General features: G+C 51.7%; 1 protein-coding gene across 1 annotated transcript in view; it reads right to left on the bottom strand.

The window, feature by feature from the left end:
• LOC142261259 (uncharacterized) overlaps window positions 1-11,202 on the bottom strand; it is a 40,338-nt gene extending 29,136 nt beyond the window's left edge. Inside the window, exons 1-4 of the mRNA XM_075332099.1 lie at window positions 11,191-11,202; window positions 10,961-11,137; window positions 10,755-10,878; window positions 10,606-10,673 (exon numbers count right to left, since the gene is read on the bottom strand). Coding sequence (XP_075188214.1) covers window positions 10,606-10,673; window positions 10,755-10,878; window positions 10,961-11,137; window positions 11,191-11,202 — 381 coding nt within the window. The remainder of the gene's footprint in view (window positions 1-10,605; window positions 10,674-10,754; window positions 10,879-10,960; window positions 11,138-11,190) is intronic.
• Between the last annotated feature and the right edge of the window lie 11,334 nt (window positions 11,203-22,536).

Below are 22,536 nucleotides of genomic sequence, written 5' to 3'. Positions count from 1 at the left end.
GTACGCTTAGGGTATCTGAAATGGATTCTCTCGTGCTGCGAAGCTGACTCCTCCACAAGAGGAGCTGGTGGGGAAATATTTAACATCTTATTGATGTTAAATATAAGATCATTAACTATGGCGTCACCATCTGGTGTATCTAGATTGAGAGCGGTTCCAGGATCAGAATCCTGATCAGTTACGTCCGCCTCATCACCCATAGATTCATCTCGCTGGGATCCTGACCATTGGGATGAATGTGAAGGCCCGTCATAGCGAGCCCGCTTAGGCTGCCCGGGGCCATCGTCCGAGTCAGAGTCTTCACCCTGAGGTGTATATGCCCGTCCCGGAGCTTGGAGCTGAGGGGGACCAGGGGGCAATGATTGCACAGTGTCCGTGGCCTGAAGTACAGGCCTAGCTCGCAATGTGTCAAGAATTTGTGACATAGTGAGAGACATTCTGTCAGCAAAAGCTGCAAACTCAGTGCCTGTCACCTGGACAGCATTCACAGGTGGTACACCCTGGGTCACGTCCAGCAGAGGCCCCGGCTGTGCAAGCGCCGCAGGGGCCGAGCACTGCACACAATGGGGGTCTGTGGAGCCTGCCGGTAGAAAAGTCCCACATGCGGTGCAGGAAGCATATAATGTCTGTGCTTTGGCACCCTTGCGTTTTGCGGACGACATGCTGCTGGCTCTCTGAATGTGAGAGAGTCTATAGCCAAAGGGCGACCAGCGCTATGTAATACCAAGTATTTGTAGCAACAAAATACTAAGAATACTACTGGCACAAGAGGGGTGAGCCCTGAGGGCTGCTTACCGCCCGCTGAATAGCGGGTAAGAGGCTGTAGAAATCCTTGTCTGGGTCTCCCCGGCTCCCCTCTGCAGCTCAGCGTGTCAGCAGGAATGGCTGCCGGCGTCTGTGGAGAGGGGCGGTCCGTGGGAGTTCCCAAACAAAAGTGCGGGAAACAGTGTCCCCTCTGTGCGAATTGTGAGGGCTGGAGTATGTAAAAACGACTCCAGCCCTCAGCGCTGATGCACTGGCCAGCGTCCCGCCCCTCTCCTGACTGGCAGGTCTGGGGGCGGGAACGAACGGGAGCAGGCCGCAAAAGCCGGGGACTCGAGTTATCAGCGCGGCCGCCGTAAAAGCGCGGGCCGCGCTGAAGTCCCCGGCGCACCACAAGTGCCAGCCGCGCCGCAGTCCCAGCGGCCGGCATGACCGATCTCTAGATGTGGCCAGCGTCCCGCCCCTCCCCTGACTGGCAGGTCCGGGGGCGGGAACGAACGGAAGCAGGCCGCAAAAGCCGGGGACTCGAGTTATCAGCGCGGCCGCCGTAAAAGCGCGGGCCGCGCTGAAGTCCCCGGCGCACCACAAGTGCCAGCCGCGCCGCAGTCCCAGCGGCCGGCGCGACCGATTCCTGGAAGTGTGCCTGCTTCAGCTAAGCTGAATGAGGCCATGGCACAAGCGCCGTAGCGCTGATGTCCCCCGGCGCACTACAACACCCAGCATGCTGCGGTGTGAGTGCCTGCACGGGGACACAGAGTACCTTGAGGATGCAGGGCCATGTCCCTGATGTACTCCGCTCCATCCAGCATCTTGTCCAGGGGCTGTAGATGGAGCCCGGTCTCAGTGCCTGGAGACCAGTAAATCCCACTTCACCCAGAGCCCTGTAAAAAGGGATGGGGAAGGAATCAGCATGTGGGCTCCTGCCGCCGTACCCGCAATGGGTACCTCAACCTTACAAACACCTCCGACATACAGTGGGGTGAGAAGGGAGCATGCTGGGGACACTATATGTGTCCTCTTTTCTTCCATCCGACATAGTCAGCAGCTGCTGCTGACTAAAAACAATGGAGCTATGCGTGCGTGTCTGACCTCCTTGCGCACAAAGCTAAAACTGAGGAATCTGTACTCCTACGGGAGGGTGTATAGCCAGAAGGGGAGGGGCCTTACACTTTTAAGTGTAGTTCTTTGTGCGGCCTCCAGAGGGCAGTAGCTATACACCCACTGTCTGGGTCTCCCAATTAGGAGCGAAAAAGAAAAGTACCGTATTTTTCGGACCATAAGACGCACTTTTTTTCCCCCAAATGTTGGGGGAAAGTTGGGGGTGCGTCTTATGGTCTGACTATAGGGCTGCGGCTGGGAATGAGGGTGCTGCGGGTCATCGGGGGCACGAGCAGGCAGCAGCAGCGCCTGCCGTGACCACGTGGGCCCGCTCATTACATATGCACGCCCATCCTCCCGCCCATCTCTCAGCGCTGAAGCCGGCACTGACAGGTGGGCGGGAGGACGAGCGGGGACGCGCGCATAGCAAAGAGCCGGCCGCATGATCACCCCTGGCAATTACAGCCTGGAGTGATCATGTGCGGCTGTATTCACTGCCCCCCGCGCATCATTACCAGCGCGGGGTGCAGTGAATCAGTACACTCACCCGTCCCCGTGTGTGGAGCCGTTCCCCCGCAGCACGCGATGTCTTCCTGTCTGTGCCGGTCAGCTGATCTGTGCTGAGCTGGTCAGCTGATCGGCACAGACAGGAAGACATCGCGATGCAGGAGGGGAACGGCTCCACACACACAGGTCAGTGGTGCAGAGAGGAAGATGATCGGTGCTGGAGGGAGTGAGGAAAAGGTGAGTATAAACGTTTATTTTTTTCTCTGTGCTATAGGATACAGGCCATATACCAGGATGGTATATGAGCACGATGGGGGCATATAGCAGAATGGGAGTATATGAACAGGATGGGGGGGTATGTGAACAGGATGGGGGGTATATGAACAGGATGGGGGGTATATGAACAGGATGGGGGGTATATGAACAGGATGGGGGTATATGAACAGGATGGGGGTATATGAACAGGATGGGAGTATATGAGCAGGCAGGATGGGGGTATATGAACAGGATGGGGGTATATGAGCAGGCAGGATGGGGGTATATGAACAGGATGGGGGTATATGAACATGATGGGAGTATATGAGCAGGCAGGATGGGGGTATATGAACAGGATGGGAGTATATGAGCAGGCAGGATGGGGTAAATGAACAGGATGGGGGTATATGAGCAGGCAGGATGGGGGTATATGAACAGGATGGGAGTATATGAGCAGGCAGGATGGGGGTAAATGAACAGGATGGGGGTATATGAGCAGGCAGGATGGGGGTATATGAACAGGATGGGGGTATATGAACAGGATGGGAGTATATGAACAGTATGGATGGGGGAATACCAATAGGATGGAGGTATATCAATAGGATCGGGGTATATGAACAGGATGGGGTATTTGAACAGGATGGGAGTATATGAGCAGGATGCTGGTATAGGAGCAGGATGGGGGTTTATAGCAGGATCATATACAAGGCAGGAGGATCATTACCAGGATGGGGTACCTTAGTAGAGAATTTGGGGACATTACCCCCATAACAGTGTCAGCAGCAGATCCTTGCCCCATAACAGTGTGTCATGACCACATTTTTTGCTTAAAGTTTTATTTTCCCATTTTCCTCCTCTAAAACCAGGGTGCGTCTTATAGTCCGGTGCGTCTTATAGTCCGAAAAATACGGTATTTGATCCCTGGCTGATTGTGTAAGTTTGTCCACTGACAAAGACATGAACTGTCTATAATTTTAAGGGTAGGTTAATTTTACCATTGAGAGACAGAATATCCAAAATAAAATCCAGAAAATCACATTGTATAAATTATATAAAATTATTTGCATTTTGCAGAGAGAAATAAGGCTGTGTGCGCACGTTGCATTTTTTTCCTGCGTTTTGGCTGCGTTTAAAACTGCAGTGTGTCATTGTAAAAATGCATGCGTTGTGTTTCCCCAGCAAAGTCTATAAGAAGTCAGCAAATCCCATGCGCACGTTTCTTTTTTAGGCAGCATTTTGGATACCAAATATTTCACAAAATCGATGCGTTTAAAAAAGCAGCATGTCACTTCTTTTGTGCGTTTTGGTTGCTTTTTCCACCCATTGAAATCAATGAGCTGTGTCAAAACACAACCAAACTGCGCTTGCACTGCATTATTGCTGCGTTCTGCATGCTTTTTTGACAAACAGAATGCAGGTCTTTCAGTCTCTCTGTCGGTCTCTCTCTGTCGGTGTCGGTCTCTCCGAACTCTCTCATACTCACCGATCACTGGCGCTGCACGGCTGTCGCACTGCTCCGGCGGCTTCTCCTGCTTTTGAAAATGCCGACTGCTCATTATTTCATCTAGTATTCACTGCTTCCCCCGCCCACCGGCGCTTATGATTGGTTGCAGTCAGACACGTCGCCACGCTGAGCGACAGCTGTCTCACTGCAACCAATCACAGCCGCCGGTGGGAGGGTCTATGTAGTGCAGTAAAATAAATAATTAAAACAAAAAGGGTGTGCGGTTCCCCCCCCCAATTTTGATACCAGCCAAGATAGAGCCCCACGGCTGAAGGCTGGTATTCTCTGGATGGGGAGCTCCATGTTATGGGGAGCCCCGCAACCTAAAAATATCAGCCAGCAGCCGCCTGAAATTGCCGCATCCATTAGATGCGACAGTCTCAGGACTCTACCCGGCTCATCCCGAATTGCCCTGGTGGGGTGGCAATGGGGTAATAAAGAGTTAATGGCAGACCAGAGCTGCCAATAAGTCGTAGGTTAATAATGGCAGGCGTCTATGAGACACCCCCAATGATTAATCTGTACATTAAAGAAAATAAACACAAACACCAAAAATTCCTTTATTTGGAATAAAAGACAAAAACAACAAGACAAAAAAACCCACCCTCTTTCACCACTTTATTACCCACCAAACACCCATCCAGGTCCGATGTAATCCACGAGGTCCCACGACGCTTTCAGCTCTGCTACATCGGAAGCTGACAGGGAGCGGCCAAAGACCCCGACCGCTCTCTGTCAGCTCCACGGAGCAACTGAAGTGAGTCGTGCTATCAGTGACAGCAAGTCGCCCGAGTGACTAAAGTGAGCCTCGTGATCAGCGATGCCCTCACTCATGTGATTTGCGGTCTCGGGTGGAGGACTCCAGCTGGCTGCGGGTAACCTGAGTGACGGCACCACTAATCCCGTGGCTCACTTCAGTCACTCAGGGGAATTTGCGGTCACCGGTGAGTCCTTCACCAGTGACCGTAAATCAGGCCGCAGCACACAGACAGAGTCGCACGATGACAATGAAGTTGGGTGAAGTTCATCCGAGTTCATTCTGATCGCGCGGCTCTGTCTCACAGCCAGCCATGCTCTATGGGGATGTAGCAGAGCCGAGTGGGACCGCACTGTCAAACATGCATCCAAAATACATTCAAAACGCATCCAAAATACATGCGTTTTGGATGCATTTTTTTGTCAAACGCAGTGTTTATAGTTATCCAGTCTGCCAGAGGGTGCATTTTTTTCTGCACTTGACAGAACGCAGAGTGCGCACATACCCTAAGTATTTGATCCCCTACCAACCATTAACATTTCTGGCTCCTACAGACACTAAGAAGCTCCTAATCAACTTGTTACCTGCATTATAGACGCTGTCTTACATTGTCCCCCGTATAAAAGACTCCTCTCCACAAACTCAATTAATCAGTCAGACTAACCTCTACAACATGGGAGACCAAAGAACTTTCTAAGAATGTCATGGACAAGATCATAGACCTGCACAAGGCTGGAATGGGCGACAAAACCATAAGTAAGACGCTGGGTGAGAAGGAGACAACTTGGTGCAATAGTAAGAGAATGGAAGAAATACAAAATGAGTGTCAATCGACATCGATCTGGGGCTCCATGCAAAATCTCACCTCGTAGGGTATCCAGGATCGTGAGAAAGGTGAGAGATCAGCCTAAAACTACATGGGCGAACTTGTTACTGATCTCAAGGCAGCTGGGACCACAGTCATCAAGAAAACCATTGGTAACACATTACGCCGTAATGGCTTAAAATCCTTCAGTGCCATCAAAGTCGGAAGGCTCAAGAGGGCCCATGTGCAGCTGTCCCGTCTGAAGGCCCACGTGCAGCCGGCCCAACTGAAGTTTGCCAATGAACACCTTCATGATTCTGAGAGTGATTTAGAAAAGGTGCTGGGGTCAGATGAGACACAAATCAAGCTCTTTGGCCTTAACTGAACTAGCCGTGTTTTGAGAAAGAGAAATGCTGCCCATGACCCAAAGTACACCGTCCCCACTGTCAAGCATGTTGATGGAAACATGTTTTGGGGGTGTTTCTCTGCTAAGCGCACAGGACTACTTCACTGCATCAATGCGACAATGGATGGAGCCATGTACCATAAAATCCTGAGTGACAACCTCATTCCCTCCGCCAGGAAATTAAAAATAGGTCATGGCTGGGTCTTCCAGTACAACAATGACCTAAACCATACAGCCACCGCAACAAAAGAGTGGCTCAAAAAGAAGCACATTAAGATCATGGAGTGGCTTAACCAGTCTCCAGACCTTAATTTTGGCGTGGGGAACCTCCAACCCAGCAGGCCGTATGCAGCCCACAATGATTTTTTTCTACGGCCTCTGGGCAGAATCCCAGGGACCGCAGTGCTGGGGCGGCAGCCTCATCTTGTTGGCTGCTGACCCCTTTAAACCGCGCACAGCGCGTTCAATGCTGAACGCTGCAATTCCTATAGTGAAGGACTACGTTCAGTGGCGTACCGTCAATACAGGCAGACCACGCGGGTGCTATGGGGCCCGTGACCTAAACGGGCCCGGAGCGGCTGCTCGCGGTGTGTGACTGTGTACTTTCACTCTCCATCATTTCCAACACAGGCGGGCTGCCCAGGGACATCACCAAGCAGCTGATTAATGAAGGGGGGCCGCACTGTGTGAATAGCTGCAGGCGCCAACACAGAGATGCGACTCACCCACACTGCACAGCGCTGCTTCTGCTGTAGAGGGGGGAATGGCCAGACAGCGTCTTCTACCAGTCAGAGAGCTGTGAGAGCTGCCAGGATTAGAACAATCAGGAGAGGGGGCGGAGCTTTTCAGTACAGCTGCCGGAGATTGAAAAGAGATTAGAAAGCTAAACAGAGCAGGAGAAGAAGCACAGACCTGACAAGAAGACAACAGAGCAGAAGAAGCTGAGGAAACAGAGCTGAGCTCAGCAAACAAAAAGGGAGAGCAAAAGCACCAGAGAGAAATAGCAGAGAGGAACTGATCACAGCCAGCAGGAGCCACAGGAAGTGGAGGCAGAAGCCACAAACATCTCTCACAGCACAGGAGCAGGCGAGTATAATAATGTGCAGAGGTCTGCCTGTACCACCACATAAACTGCCCTGTGCTGTGTTATCCCTGTGTGTAATATCTCTGTACTAAAAGGGAAACCATCAGCAAGCCATAAGTAAATGCTCTGTGGAGCGCTGTGCAACACAGCATGAAGCAGGGCCAATATACCAGCGCTGTGCAACAGAGCATGATGCAGAGCCAATATACAAGATATTGCACTGTATAGGAAGGTATCAGGGAAGCCCCATGTATCGCTGCAATAAGCGTGGGGCTTTCCTCCTACTCTGATACCCCTCTGCAGTGCCACATCTGGTACATTGGCTCTGCTTCATGCTCTATTGCAGAGCACTGCACAGAGCGTTTATTTAGGGCTTGCTGACAGTTTCCCTTTTACTCTAATACTCTTTTGCAGTACTATATCAGGCTCATCAGACCTGCTTTATGCTTTGCCGCACAGATCATTTATCCCCGTCCTCCACCCCCTTTCTCTTAGCCCAGCACATTAATATTTCAGTTCTTTTTGGCATATTCTTGCACTCCTTGCCCATATCTATACAGGGATTGATAGTTCACGGTTCAGTGGATCATCATACTGGGTATAGGATCCTATGTATTACTTTTTTGTTATTTGATTGGATCGCATGGATGCCCTGACACGTTAGCAGTGAGCTATAATACCCTGTAATGAAGCTATACGCATGACTCTGTGCTGATGACTTCTTCACAAAATAAAAACAAAAGGCAAAAACTCGAGCAATTACGTACCTGATCACCCAATCACAAAGCTGACCAGCGCTTGGCGGCAAGCAGGCGGGGGTGGAGAAGGAGTGGGAGGTGGGATAGTTAGAAAAGAGCCATGAACAATACTTACGGGATGGATCAGAACAGCAGCAGGATCACAGGAGAGATGGAGGCAGATCAATGAGGCAGCAGATGGGGGGGGGGGCAGCAGCAGATGAAGGGGAGCAGCAGATGGGTGGAGGTGGATGTAAAAGGGTAGCAGCGGCTGGGAGAGAGTGCAGCGGATGGAGGAGCGGCGGAGGATGGGAGAGGGGAGATTGGGGATAACTACCTTACAGGATGGATCTAGGCAGCAGGATCACAGGAGATTGAGGAGGCAACAGATCGGGGAGGGTGAGAGGTGGGCGCACGCAAGGATCGCTTTCCTCAGCTTCCACGGCAGAATGAACCTGAGAGGAGCGGTCACCTACAGGTCAACAGCCCCAGATCCACAGTGATTGCAGAGATCGGTCACAACGCTGGTCTCTCCAATCAGAGCTAGGGGCGGGTGATACAGAGGTCACCCAGCTCCAGCCAATGATCAGTGCTATAGCTGCACTGATCATGGCTGGATTCCAATTTTTTCACCATTTTCAATGGCTGAAACATTACAGTGGCTGTGATTGGCTAACGAATGCTGCTCAGCCAATCACAGCCTCCGTAGGTTAATGACCTTGTAGGGGGCAGTGAGTAGAATTTCAATATTTGCAGATGAGACTAAACTTTGCAAGGTAATTAACCCCTTAGCGACCCATGATGTACTGGGTACGTCATGGCGAAATTACGGCCCCAGAGCCCGGGCTCTCGCTCACCCTGACTGTAGTGGGAAAACAAGTGGAGGTGCTGCGGCTGAAGACTTGTGTGAAAACACTTGCCACAGTGATAAAGGAGGAAGAAGCAGCAGACACGGGGTGAAGTGGCGGCCGGTGGTTTGCAAGGCCCCTCTAGGCCACGTTATAGCTCAGTAACATTCCCAGAATAACTCCTGTTGGTCGCGCATGTGCAGAGTCATTCAGGTAGTAGTCAAATTATTGGAATTTCTGCCTCTACTGATGGAAGCAGCAATCCTAAAAGTCAAAAGTGGCCCTTTAAGACTTTTCATAGGACTTAAGGCCCCGTCACACACAGAGATAAATCTTTGGCAGATCTGTGGTTGCAGTGAAATCATGGACATATTGTTCCATTTGTACTCAGCCACAAACCTGGCACTGATTGTCCACAATTTCACTGCAACCACAGATCTGCCGCAGATTTATCTGTGTGTGACAGGGCCTTTAGGCTTTATGCCAGATCAGAACCTCAATTTGCAGACACGGTGTTTCGGGGTGATCGCACTAGAGCTTGTCTCCTTCCCACCTGAAGGGACAATAAGAATATTTCCCAAAGGAGCTCTGCAGCTATAAGACTCCTCACTGGCAGACAGATTGTTTTGTCAGGTCTCCGCAAGGAGAAAAGATTTCCCCTTAGATGTCTCTACTGAATTGTGTGTTTTGTTTTTTCACAAAGTTGGCAGATAATCTAATTTGGGTCATTCTTTGCGATCTCAACAAAGGCCCAGGCTAGGCAACCCTTCCTACGAACTGCAGACCCACGACTGCTGCTGGCCACAGTCAGAGTTGTGGCTGAGAATGAAGCGCTTGGCGTAGTTGTTTGTTCGAGAAGCGGAAACGTGATCTCCTCGCCTTCCTCCTCTGCTGAGCTACTCGGCTGCATGCCTCTGGATTCACAACAAGTGGGATCTACAACCTTATCGTCATCCTCTCGGTTGTCCCACTCCTCACCCAGAGTCACCCTCCTCCTTTTCTTGCCTCCACAGTACAATACGCTTGCGCCTCTGGTATCAGAGTCTCCTCCACCCCTGGGGGTTAATGTCTCTTGATGAGGGTCTGGATCCTGCTCAGACCCTTCTTTGTCCAGATTCGGATCCAATTGACAAAGATTTTGAGTATCAATGCAGATGCTATTTTTCTCTCGAGGCTGGGAATCTTTGGAGCAGATGTCTGATACCCATGAGATAGAATGTGTGAACAGCTCTGAACACGAGCTCATCTGTGATTCCCCACAGTGATGGAGCGGTTGGAGAGATGTAACTTCCAGGGAACAAGAATAATTGGGGTGCTACCTCTGAAGACTGTACTATGTGTGATGAGGAGGAGAGGCCATTTGACGCAGCGCTTGACATCCACTGTAGCACATACTCCTTCTGGCCCTCACCTATAAGTTATACCGCTGTGCGGCTGCCAAAGAAAGGGAGTGGAGCAGCCATCCAGTAACGGAAGCCGGCAGCTGTCTTTGGGTAGGACATGCCAGTGTTTGTTCAGTACAGCTTTCAGGAACATTAGCACCTACCCTACATACACCCGCCTATTCCCCCTTCCACCACAATCGTGGTATTAACTACTCATGTTTAATGTACCTTTCCCCTCTTTTAACCAGCTGTTTCACAACCCGAGGCCCACACCTGTGTCACCTATCACTAAATTAACAATCAGTATTTAGATGATGAATTGGCAATTTTTGGTGATCCTGCCGTCTCCACCGCTCTCATTACACAAGAATGAAACATCTAATACTGGAGAAGAAAACAAGACTGAACACAAGGAGGTCACAGCCGTCTACACCTCATAGGGGAGACCTCCATCTACCTGAGGATCCTGTGGAGGAGGAGGAGGAGCGGGACATCTCTCTGGGGTCGTCCTCGTACTGGAGAGACCTGCAGGAGACACAGACAGGACGGACATCATTATTACATACAGATAATTATAGGCCGGGTGTATTCAGTCCTGTCTATTACCTGGTGATGTGCGGGGCTGGGGCTCCTCCATCATCACCTCCTTGTACCGCTCCTTGTGTCCTTCTAGATACTCCCACTCCTCCATGGAGAAATAGACGGTGACGTCCTGACACCTTATAGGAACCTGACAACACAATGATACCGTCATCACCCAGAATCCTCCAGTGCCGTCCTGTATAATGTCCCAGCATTCCCGGCAGTGTCACCTCTCCAGTCAGCAGCTCCAGCATCTTGTTGGTGAGTTCCAGGATCTTCTGGTCATTGATGTCCTCATGTATCCGGGGGTGAGGTGGAGGCCCCGGGATTGGGCTCAGGGTTCCTCCCCGTCCTTCAGACACAGGGGCCTGACAGCGATCACTAGAGGTCTTCACTACTGTGTAATCCTGAGTGTGGAGACATAAATAATATCACTACAGACATTTCCAGAGTCCATCACCTCCCCGGTCATATCCTCTGTTACTCCCATAGATAATGATGTAATGTGATGACATCAGAACCTCTCACCTCCCCGGTCATATCCTCTGTTATTCCCATAGATAATGATGTAATGTGGTGACATCAGAACCTCTCACCTCTCCGGTCATATCCTCTGTTATCCCCATAGATAATGATGTAATGTGATGACATCAGAGCCTCTCACCTCCACGGTCATATCCTCTGTTATCCCCATAGATAATGATGTAATGTGATGACATCAGAACCTCTCACCTCTCCGGTCATATCCTCTGTTATCCCCATAGATAATGATGTAATGTGATGACATCAGAACCTCTCACCTCCCCGGTCATATCCTCTGTTATTCCCATAGATAATGATGTAATGTGGTGACATCAGAACCTCTCACCTCCCCGGTCATATCCTCTGTTATCCCCATAGATAATGATGTAATGTGATGACATCAGAGCCTCTCACCTCCACGGTCATATCCTCTGTTATCCCCATAGATAATGATGTAATGTGATGACATCAGAACCTCTCACCTCCCCGGTCATATCCTCTGTTATTCCCATAGATAATGATGTAATGTGATGACATCAGAGCCTCTCACCTCCCCGGTCATATCCTCTGTTATTCCCATAGATAATGATGTAATGTGGTGACATCAGAACCTCTCACCTCCCCGGTCATATCCTCTGTTATCCCCATAGATAATGATGTAATGTGATGACATCAGAACCTCTCACCTCCCCGGTCATATCCTCTGTTATCCCCATAGATAATGATGTAATGTGGTGACATCAGAACCTCTCACCTCTCCGGTCATATCCTCTGTTATTCCCATAGATAATGATATAATGTGATGACATCAGAGCCTCTCACCTCCCCGGTCATATCCTCTGTTATTCCCATAGATAATGATATAATGTGATGACATCAGAGCCTCTCACCTCCCCGGTCATATCCTCTGTTATTCCCATAGATAATGATATAATGTGATGACATCAGAGCCTCTCACCTCCCCGGTCATATCCTCTGTTATTCCCATAGATAATGATATAATGTGGTGACATCAGAGCCTCTCACCTCCCCGGTCATATCCTCTGTTATTCCCATAGATAATGATGTAATGTGGTGACATCAGAACCTCTCACCTCCCCGGTCATATCCTCTGTTATCCCCATAGATAATGATGTAATGTGATGACATCAGAACCTCTCACCTCCCCGGTCATATCCTCTGTTATCCCCATAGATAATGATGTAATGTGGTGACATCAGAACCTCTCACCTCTCCGGTCATATCCTCTGTTATCCCCATAGATAATGATGTAATGTGATGACATCAGAGCCTCTCACCTCCCCGGTCATATCCTCTGTTATCCCCATAGATAATGATGTAATGTGATGACATCAGAACCTCTCACCTCCCCGGTCATATCCTCTGTTATTCCCATAGATAATGATGTAATGTGGTGACATCAGAACCTCTCACCTCCCCGGTCATATCCTCTGTTATCCCCATAGATAATGATGTAATGTGATGACATCAGAACCTCTCACCTCCCCGGTCATATCCTCTGTTATCCCCATAGATAATGATGTAATGTGGTGACATCAGAGTCTCTCACCTCCCCGGTCATATCCTCTGTTATTCCCATAGATAATGATGTAATGTGATGACATCAGAACCTCTCACCTCCCCGGTCATATCCTCTGTTATCCCCATAGATAATGATGTAATGTGATGACATCAGAGCCTCTCACCTCCCCGGTCATATCCTCTGTTATCCCCATAGATAATGATGTAATGTGATGACATCAGAGCCTCTCACCTCCCCGGTCATATCCTCTGTTATTCCCATAGATAATGATGTAATGTGATGACATCAGAGCCTCTCACCTCCCCGGTCATATCCTCTGTTATTCCCATAGATAATGATGTAATGTGATGACATCAGAGCCTCTCACCTCCCCGGTCATATCCTCTGTTATCCCCATAGATAATGATGTAATGTGATGACATCAGAGCCTCTCACCTCCCCGGTCATATCCTCTGTTATTCCCATAGATAATGATGTAATGTGATGACATCAGAGCCTCTCACCTCCCCGGTCATATCCTCTGTTATTCCCATAGATAATGATGTAATGTGATGACATCAGAGCCTCTCACCTCCCCGGTCATATCCTCTGTTATCCCCATAGATAATGGTGTAATGTGATGACATCAGAGCCTCTCACCTCCCCGGTCATATCCTCTGTTACTCCCATAGATAATGATGTAATGTGATGACATCAGAACCTCTCACCTCCCCGGTCATATCCTCTGTTATTCCCATAGATAATGATGTAATGTGATGACATCAGAGCCTCTCACCTCCCCGGTCATATCCTGTTATCCCCATAGATAATGATGTAATGTGATGACATCAGAGCCTCTCACCTCCCCGGTCTTATCCTCTGTTATCCCCATAGATAATGATGTAATGTGATGACATCAGAGCCTCTCACCTCCCCGGTCATATCCTCTGTTATCCCCATAGATAATTATGTAATGTGATGACATCAGAGCCTCTCACCTCCCCGGTCATATCCTCTGTTATCCCCATAGATAATGATGTAATGTGATGACATCACAGCCTCTCACCTCCCCGGTCATATCCTCTGTTAACCCCATAGATAATGATGTAATGTGATGACATCACAGCCTCTCACCTCCCCGGTCATATCCTCTGTTATTCCCATAGATAATGATGTAATGTGGTGACATCAGAACCTCTCACCTCCCGGTCATATCCTCTGTTATCCCCATAGATAATGATGTAATGTAATGACATCAGAGCCTCTCACCTCCCCGGTCTTATCCTCTGTTATCCCCATAGATAATGATGTAATGTGATGACATCAGAGCCTCTCACCTCCCCAGTCATATCCTCTGTTATTCCCATAGATAATGATGTAATGTGATGACATCAGAGCCTCTCACCTCCCCGGTCATATCCTCTGTTATCCCCATAGATAATGATGTAATGTGATGACATCAGAACCTCTCACCTCCCCGGTCATATCCTCTGTTATCCCCATAGATAATGATGTAATGTGAGGACATCAGAACCTCTCACCTCCCCGGTCATATCCTCTGTTATTCCCATAGATAATGATGTAATGTGATGACATCAGAGCCTCTCACCTCCCCGGTCATATCCTCTGTTATCCCCATAGATAATGATGTAATGTGATGACATCAGAGCCTTTCACCTCCCCGGTCATATCCTCTGTTATTCCCATAGATAATGATGTAATGTGATGACATCAGAGCCTCTCACCTCCCCGGTCATATCCTCTGTTATTCCCATAGATAATGATGTAATGTGATGACATCAGAGCCTCTCACCTCCCCGGTCATATCCTCTGTTATCCCCATAGATAATGATGTAATGTGATGACATCAGAGCCTCTCACCTCCCCGGTCATATCCTCTGTTATCCCCATAGATCATGATGTAATGTGATGACATCAGAGCCTCTCACCTCCCCGGTCATATCCTCTGTTATCCCCATAGATAATGATGTAATGTGATGACATCAGAGCCTCTCACCTCCCCGGTCATATCCTCTGTTATCCCCATAGATCATGATGTAATGTGATGACATCAGAGCCTCTCACCTCCCCGGTCATATCCTCTGTTATCCCCATAGATAATGATGTAATGTGATGACATCAGAGCCTCTCACCTCCCCGGTCATATCCTCTGTTATTCCCATAGATAATGATGTAATGTGATGACATCAGAGCCTCTCACCTCCCCGGTCATATCCTCTGTTATCCCCATAGATAATGATGTAATGTGATGACATCAGAGCCTCTCACCTCCCCGGTCATATCCTCTGTTATTCCCATAGATAATGATGTAATGTGATGACATCAGAGCCTCTCACCTCCCCGGTCATATCCTCTGTTATTCCCATAGATAATGATGTAATGTGATGACATCAGAGCCTCTCACCTCCCCGGTCATATCCTCTGTTATCCCCATAGATAATGGTGTAATGTGATGACATCAGAGCCTCTCACCTCCCCGGTCATATCCTCTGTTACTCCCATAGATAATGATGTAATGTGATGACATCAGAGCCTCTCACCTCCCCGGTCATATCCTCTGTTATCCCCATAGATAATGATGTAATGTGATGACATCAGAGCCTCTCACCTCCCCGGTCATATCCTGTTATCCCCATAGATAATGATGTAATGTGATGACATCAGAGCCTCTCACCTCCCCGGTCTTATCCTCTGTTATCCCCATAGATAATGATGTAATGTGATGACATCAGAGCCTCTCACCTCCCCGGTCATATCCTCTGTTATCCCCATAGATAATTATGTAATGTGATGACATCAGAGCCTCTCACCTCCCCGGTCATATCCTCTGTTATCCCCATAGATAATGATGTAATGTGATGACATCACAGCCTCTCACCTCCCCGGTCATATCCTCTGTTATCCCCATAGATAATGATGTAATGTGATGACATCACAGCCTCTCACCTCCCCGGTCATATCCTCTGTTAACCCCATAGATAATGATGTAATGTGATGACATCACAGCCTCTCACCTCCCCGGTCATATCCTCTGTTATTCCCATAGATAATGATGTAATGTGGTGACATCAGAACCTCTCACCTCCCGGTCATATCCTCTGTTATCCCCATAGATAATGATGTAATGTAATGACATCAGAGCCTCTCACCTCCCCGGTCTTATCCTCTGTTATCCCCATAGATAATGATGTAATGTGATGACATCAGAGCCTCTCACCTCCCCAGTCATATCCTCTGTTATTCCCATAGATAATGATGTAATGTGATGACATCAGAGCCTCTCACCTCCCCGGTCATATCCTCTGTTATCCCCATAGATAATGATGTAATGTGATGACATCAGAACCTCTCACCTCCCCGGTCATATCCTCTGTTATCCCCATAGATAATGATGTAATGTGAGGACATCAGAACCTCTCACCTCCCCGGTCATATCCTCTGTTATTCCCATAGATAATGATGTAATGTGATGACATCAGAGCCTCTCACCTCCCCGGTCATATCCTCTGTTATCCCCATAGATCATGATGTAATGTGATGACATCAGAGCCTCTCACCTCCCCGGTCATATCCTCTGTTATCCCCATAGATAATGATGTAATGTGATGACATCAGAGCCTCTCACCTCCCCGGTCATATCCTCTGTTATCCCCATAGATCATGATGTAATGTGATGACATCAGAGCCTCTCACCTCCCCGGTCATATCCTCTGTTATCCCCATAGATAATGATGTAATGTGATGACGTCAGAGCCTCTCACCTCCCCGGTCATATCCTCTGTTATTCCCATAGATAATGATGTAATGTGATGACATCAGAACCTCTCACCTCCCCGGTCATATCCTCTGTTATTCCCATAGATAATGATGTAATGTGGTGACATCAGAGCCTCTCACCTCCCCGGTCATATCCTCTGTTATTCCCATAGATAATGATGTAATGTGATGACGTCACAGCCTCTCACCTCCCCGGTCATATCCTCTGTTATCCCCATAGATAATGATGTAATGTGATGACATCAGAGCCTCTCACCTCCCCGGTCATATCCTCTGTTATTCCCATAGATAATGATGTAATGTGATGACATCAGAACCTCTCACCTCCCCGGTCATATCCTCTGTTATTCCCATAGATACTGATGTAATGTGATGACATCAGAACCTCTCACCTCTCCAGTAAGATGGAAGATTATCTCCAGACTCAGGTTTAATATCTTCTCCATAATTTTGTCTTCGTCCTTATTCATCTTTTATGGGTAAATCAGGAAAAATCAAAAGAAAACGACAGAAGATCTTTTATTAGAAAGATGAGATGATGATAAGAAAATCAAACAAAAAGGAAAAACACAAAAGATAACAAAGGGAAATAATTTGAGATGATAAAGTGCAGATGTCGTCTTCCCTCTTCTCTGCCGGCTCTGTCTGACCCCGATGTGAGGAGGAGACTGCAGGAGATCGGGCGACTGCAATACTTTATTCTTGCTCTTAAAATTGTCCGGCTTTAAAAGGATTTAGGCCGCTTTCACACTTGCGTTCAGCGCAATCCGCCGCTATGGAGAATAGCGCAGTCCGTTAATGCACTGCTCTATTCTCCATAGACTTGTATTGACGACGCACCATAACACAAGTGTCTGTGTTGCATCCACTGGATGACGCAGCGTCAGGCGGAGGTAACGCTGCATGTAGCGTTTCTTGGGTCGTTAAAATAACGCACCTTGACGGATTCCGTTAGAATACGCCAAGGTGTCTAATGATTGTCTATGTGGGCGGATTCCGTCACGTTCTACTGCGGATGCTCAGCACGTCCAGCAGAACGATCTAAATCGTTTAACATCACTCCTGGACTCTCCCTCTCTCACACTCACCCATCACCGGCGCTGCACGGCTGTCACACAGCTCTGGCAGCTTCTCGTTTTGAAAATGTCGGCCGCTCATTATTCCATCTCGTATTCCCTGCTTCCCCCGCCCACCGTCGCCTATGATTGGATGCAGTCAGACACGCCACCACGCTGAGTGACTTTATTAACACTAGAACTACTGGACTCGTGACACCTATATAGAAATACATAGTGCAAAGTAGTCAAAATGACTACCTCAGTAGTTCTAGTGTTAAACCCCCAAATACTCCTCCAGGTCCGACGTAATCCACAGAAGTCCCACAACGTTTTCAGCTCTGCTACATCAGAAGCTGACAGGAGTGGCAGTAGAACACCGACGCTCTCTGTGAGCTCCACGCAAAAACTGGTGAATCACGCTGTCAGCAGGGACATCACTGAGATAATGCCGACGTGTGCGCAGTGATGATGATGAAGGGGGCGGTAGTGGCGGCGTGTGCGCAGTGATTATGATGAAGGGGGCGGTAGTGGCGGCGTGTGCGCAGTGATGATGATGATGATGGGGGCGGTAGTGGCGGCGTGTGCGCAGTGATGATGATGATGATGATGGGGGCGGTAGTGGCGGCGTGTGCGCAGTGATGATGATGATGGGGGCAGTAGTGGCAGCGTGTGCGCAGTGATGATGATGATGGGGGCGGTAGTGGCGGCGTGTGCGCAGTGATGATGATGAAGGAGGCGGTAGTGGCGGCGTGTGCGCAGTGATGATGATGATGGGGGCAGTAGTGGCGGCGTGTGCGCAGTGATGATGATGATGGGGGCGGTAGTGGCGGCGTGTGCGCAGTGATGATGATAGGGGCGGTAGTGGCGGCGTGTGCGCAGTGATGATGATGATGGGGGCGGTAGTGGCGGCGTGTGCGCAGTGATGATGATGATGGGGGCGGTAGTGGCGGCGTGTGCGCAGTGATGATGATGATGGGGGCGGTAGTGGCGGCGTGTGCGCAGTGATGATGATGATGGGGGCGGTAGTGGCGGCGTGTGCGCAGTGATGATGATGATGATGATGATGGGGGCGGTAGTGCCTGCGTGTGCGCAGTGAGGATGATGGGGGCAGTAGTGCCTGCGTGTGCGCAGTGAGGATGATGATGATGGGGGCGGTAGTGCCGGTGTGTGCGCAGTGATGATTATGATGGGGGCGGTAGTGCCGGTGTGTGTCTCTCTCGGCTAAAGAATACTTAACGCAACACGTTATTTCACAGGAATCCATTGCTTTTATCATCAACTATTTACAAGACATCAGTCACACAACACAAGGGAGAAAGCCCCTGTAATCATAAGCAGTGTTTCACCCCCCCCCCCCTTAACATGTAGTGCGGGGGTCACACACACTCCGGGACCCCTCAGTGATGTCCCCCCACAGGTCACACACACTCCGGGACCCCTCAGTGATGACCCCCCACAGGTCTCACACACTGCGGGACCCCTCAGTGATGACCCCCCACAGGTCACACACACTCCGGGACCCCTCAGTGATGACCCCCCACAGGTCACACACACTCCGGGACCCCTCAGTGATGACCCCCCACAGGTCACACACACTCCGGGACCCCTCAGTGATGACCCCCCACAGGTCACACACACTCCGGGCCCCCTCAGTGATGACCCCCCACAGGTCACACACACTCCGGGACCCCTCAGTGATGACCCTTCACAGGTCACACACACTCCGGGCCCCCTCAGTGATGACCCCCCACAGGTCACACACACTGCGGGACCCCTCAGTGATGACCCCCCACAGGTCACACACACTCCGGGACCCCTCAGTGATGACCCCCCACAGGTCATAGACACTCCGGGACCCCTCAGTGATGACCCCCCACAGGTCACACACACTCCGGGACCCCTCAGTGATGGCCGCGCTCCCCCCACAGGTCACACACACTCCGGGACCCCTCAGTGATGGCCCCCCACAGGTCACAGACACTCCGGGACCGCTCAGTGATGACCCCCCACAGGTCACACACACACTCCGGGACCCCTCAGTGATGGCCCCCCACAGGTCACACACACACTCCGGGACCCCTCAGTGATGGCCGCGCTCCCCCCACAGGTCACACACACTCCGGGACCCCTCAGTGATGGCCCCCCACAGGTCACAGACACTCCGGGACCGCTCAGTGATGACCCCCCACAGGTCACACACACTCCGGGACCCCTCAGTGATGACCCCCCACAGGTCACACACACTCCGGGACCCCTCAGTGATGACCCCCCACAGGTCACAGACACTCCGGGACCCCTCAGTGATGACCCCCCACAGGTCACAGACACTCCGGGACCCCTCAGTGATGACCCCCCACAGGTCACAGACACTCCGGGACCCCTCAGTGATGACCCCCCACAGGTCACAGACACTCCGGGACCCCTCAGTGATGACCCACCACAGGTCACACACACTCCGGGACCCCTCAGTGATGGCCGCGCTCCCCCCACAGGTCACTCACACACACTCCGGGACCCCTCAGTGATGGCCGCGCTCCCCCCACAGGTCACACACACTCCGGGACCCCTCAGTGATGGCCGCGCTCCCCCCACAGGTCACACACACTCCGGGACCCCTCAGTGATGACCCCCCCACAGGTCACACACACTCCGGGAGCCCTCAGTGATGGCCGAGCTCCCCCCACAGGTCACACACACTCCGGGACCCCTCAGTGATGGCCCCCCCACAGGTCACACACACTCCGGGACCCCTCAGTGATGACCCCCCACAGGTCACACACACTCCGGGACCCCTCAGTGATGACCCCCCCCAGGTCACACACACTCCGGGACCCCTCAGTGATGACCCCCCCCACAGGTCACACATACTCCGGGACCCCTCAGTGATGACCCCCCACAGGTCACACACACTCCAGGACCCCTCAGTGATGACCCCCCCACAGGTCACACACTCCGGGACCCCTCAGTGATGGCCCCCCACAGGTCACACACACTCCGGGACCCCTCAGTGATGACCCCCCACAGGTCACACACACTCCGGGACCCCTCAGTGATGTCCCCCCACAGGTCACACACACTCCGGGACCCCTCAGTGATGGCCGCGGACCCCCCACAGGTCACACACACTCCGGGACCCCTCAGTGATGACCCCCCACAGGTCACACACACTCCGGGACCCCTCAGTGGTGTCCCCCCACAGGTCACACACACTCCGGGACCCCTCAGTAATGACCCCCCACAGGTCACACACACTCCGGGACCCCTCAGTAATGACCCCCCACAGGTCACACACACTCCGGGACCCCTCAGTAATGACCCCCCACAGGTCACACACACTCCGGGACCCCTCAGTGATGACCCCCCCCACAGGTCACACACACTACGGGACCCCTCAGTAATGACCCCCCACAGGTCACACACACTCCGGGACCCCTCAGTAATGACCCCCCACAGGTCACACACACTCCGGGACCCCTCAGTGATGACCCCCCCCACAGGTCACACACACTACGGGACCCCTCAGTGATGACCCCCCCCACAGGTCACACACACTACGGGACCCCTCAGTGATGGCCGCGCTCCCCCCACAGGTCACACACACTCCGGGACCCCTCAGTGATGACCCCCCCCAGGTCACACACTCCGGGACCCATCAGTGATGACCCCCCACAGGTCACACACACTCCGGGACCACTCAGTGATGACCCCCCCCCCCAGGTCATACACACTCCAGGACCCCTCAGTGATGACCCCCCCCAGGTCACACACACTCCAGGACCCCTCAGTGATGACCCCCCCCCAGGTCACACACTCCGGGACCCCTCAGTGATGACCCCCCCCAGGTCATACACACTCCAGGACCCCTCAGTGATGACCCCCCCCCAGGTCATACACACTCCAGGACCCCTCAGTGATGACCCCCCCCAGGTCATACACACTCCAGGACCCCTCAGTGATGACCCCCCACAGGTCACACACACTCCGGGACCCCTCAGTGATGGCCCCCCACAGGTCACACACACTCCGGGACCCCTCAGTGATGGCCCCCCACAGGTCACACACACTCCGGGACCCCTCAGTGATGGCCCCCCACAGGTCACACACACTCCGGGACCCCTCAGTGATGGCCCCCCACAGGTCACACACACTCCGGGACCCCTCAGTGATGGCCGCGGACCCCCCACAGGTCACACACACTCCGGGACCCCTCAGTGATGGCCCCCCACAGGTCACACACACTCCGGGACCCCTCAGTGATGGCCCCCCACAGGTCACACACACTCCGGGACCCCTCAGTGATGGCCCCCCACAGGTCACACACACTCCGGGACCCCTCAGTGGTGTCCCCCCACAGGTCACACACACTCCGAGACCCCTCAGTGATGGCCGCGCTCCCCCCACAGGTCACACACACTCCGGGACCCCTCAGTGATAGCCCCCCACAGGTCACACACACTCCGGGACCCCTCAGTAATGACCCCCCACAGGTCACACACACTCCGGGACCCCTCAGTGATGACCCCCCACAGGTCACACACACTCCGGGACCCCTCAGTGATGGCCGCGCTCCCCCCACAGGTCACACACACTCCGGGACCCCTCAGTGATGGCCCCCCACAGGTCACACACACTCCGGGACCCCTCAGTGATGGCCGCGCTCCCCCCACAGGTCACACACACTCTAGGATCTCTCAGTGATGGCCCCCCACAGGTCACACACACTCCGGGACCCCTCAGTGATGGCCCCCCAAAGGTCACACACACTCCGGGACCCCTCAGTGATGACCCCCCACAGGTCACACACACTCCGGGACCCCTCAGTGATGACCCCCCACAGGTCACACACACTCCGGGACCCCTCAGTGATGACCCCCACAGGTCACACACACTCCGGGACCCCTCAGTG

Source organism: Anomaloglossus baeobatrachus, chromosome 1 (assembly GCF_048569485.1).
Source record: "Anomaloglossus baeobatrachus isolate aAnoBae1 chromosome 1, aAnoBae1.hap1, whole genome shotgun sequence".
Taxonomy (NCBI): domain Eukaryota; kingdom Metazoa; phylum Chordata; class Amphibia; order Anura; family Aromobatidae; genus Anomaloglossus; species Anomaloglossus baeobatrachus.
This window is presented reverse-complemented; position numbering and strand designations above follow the sequence as displayed.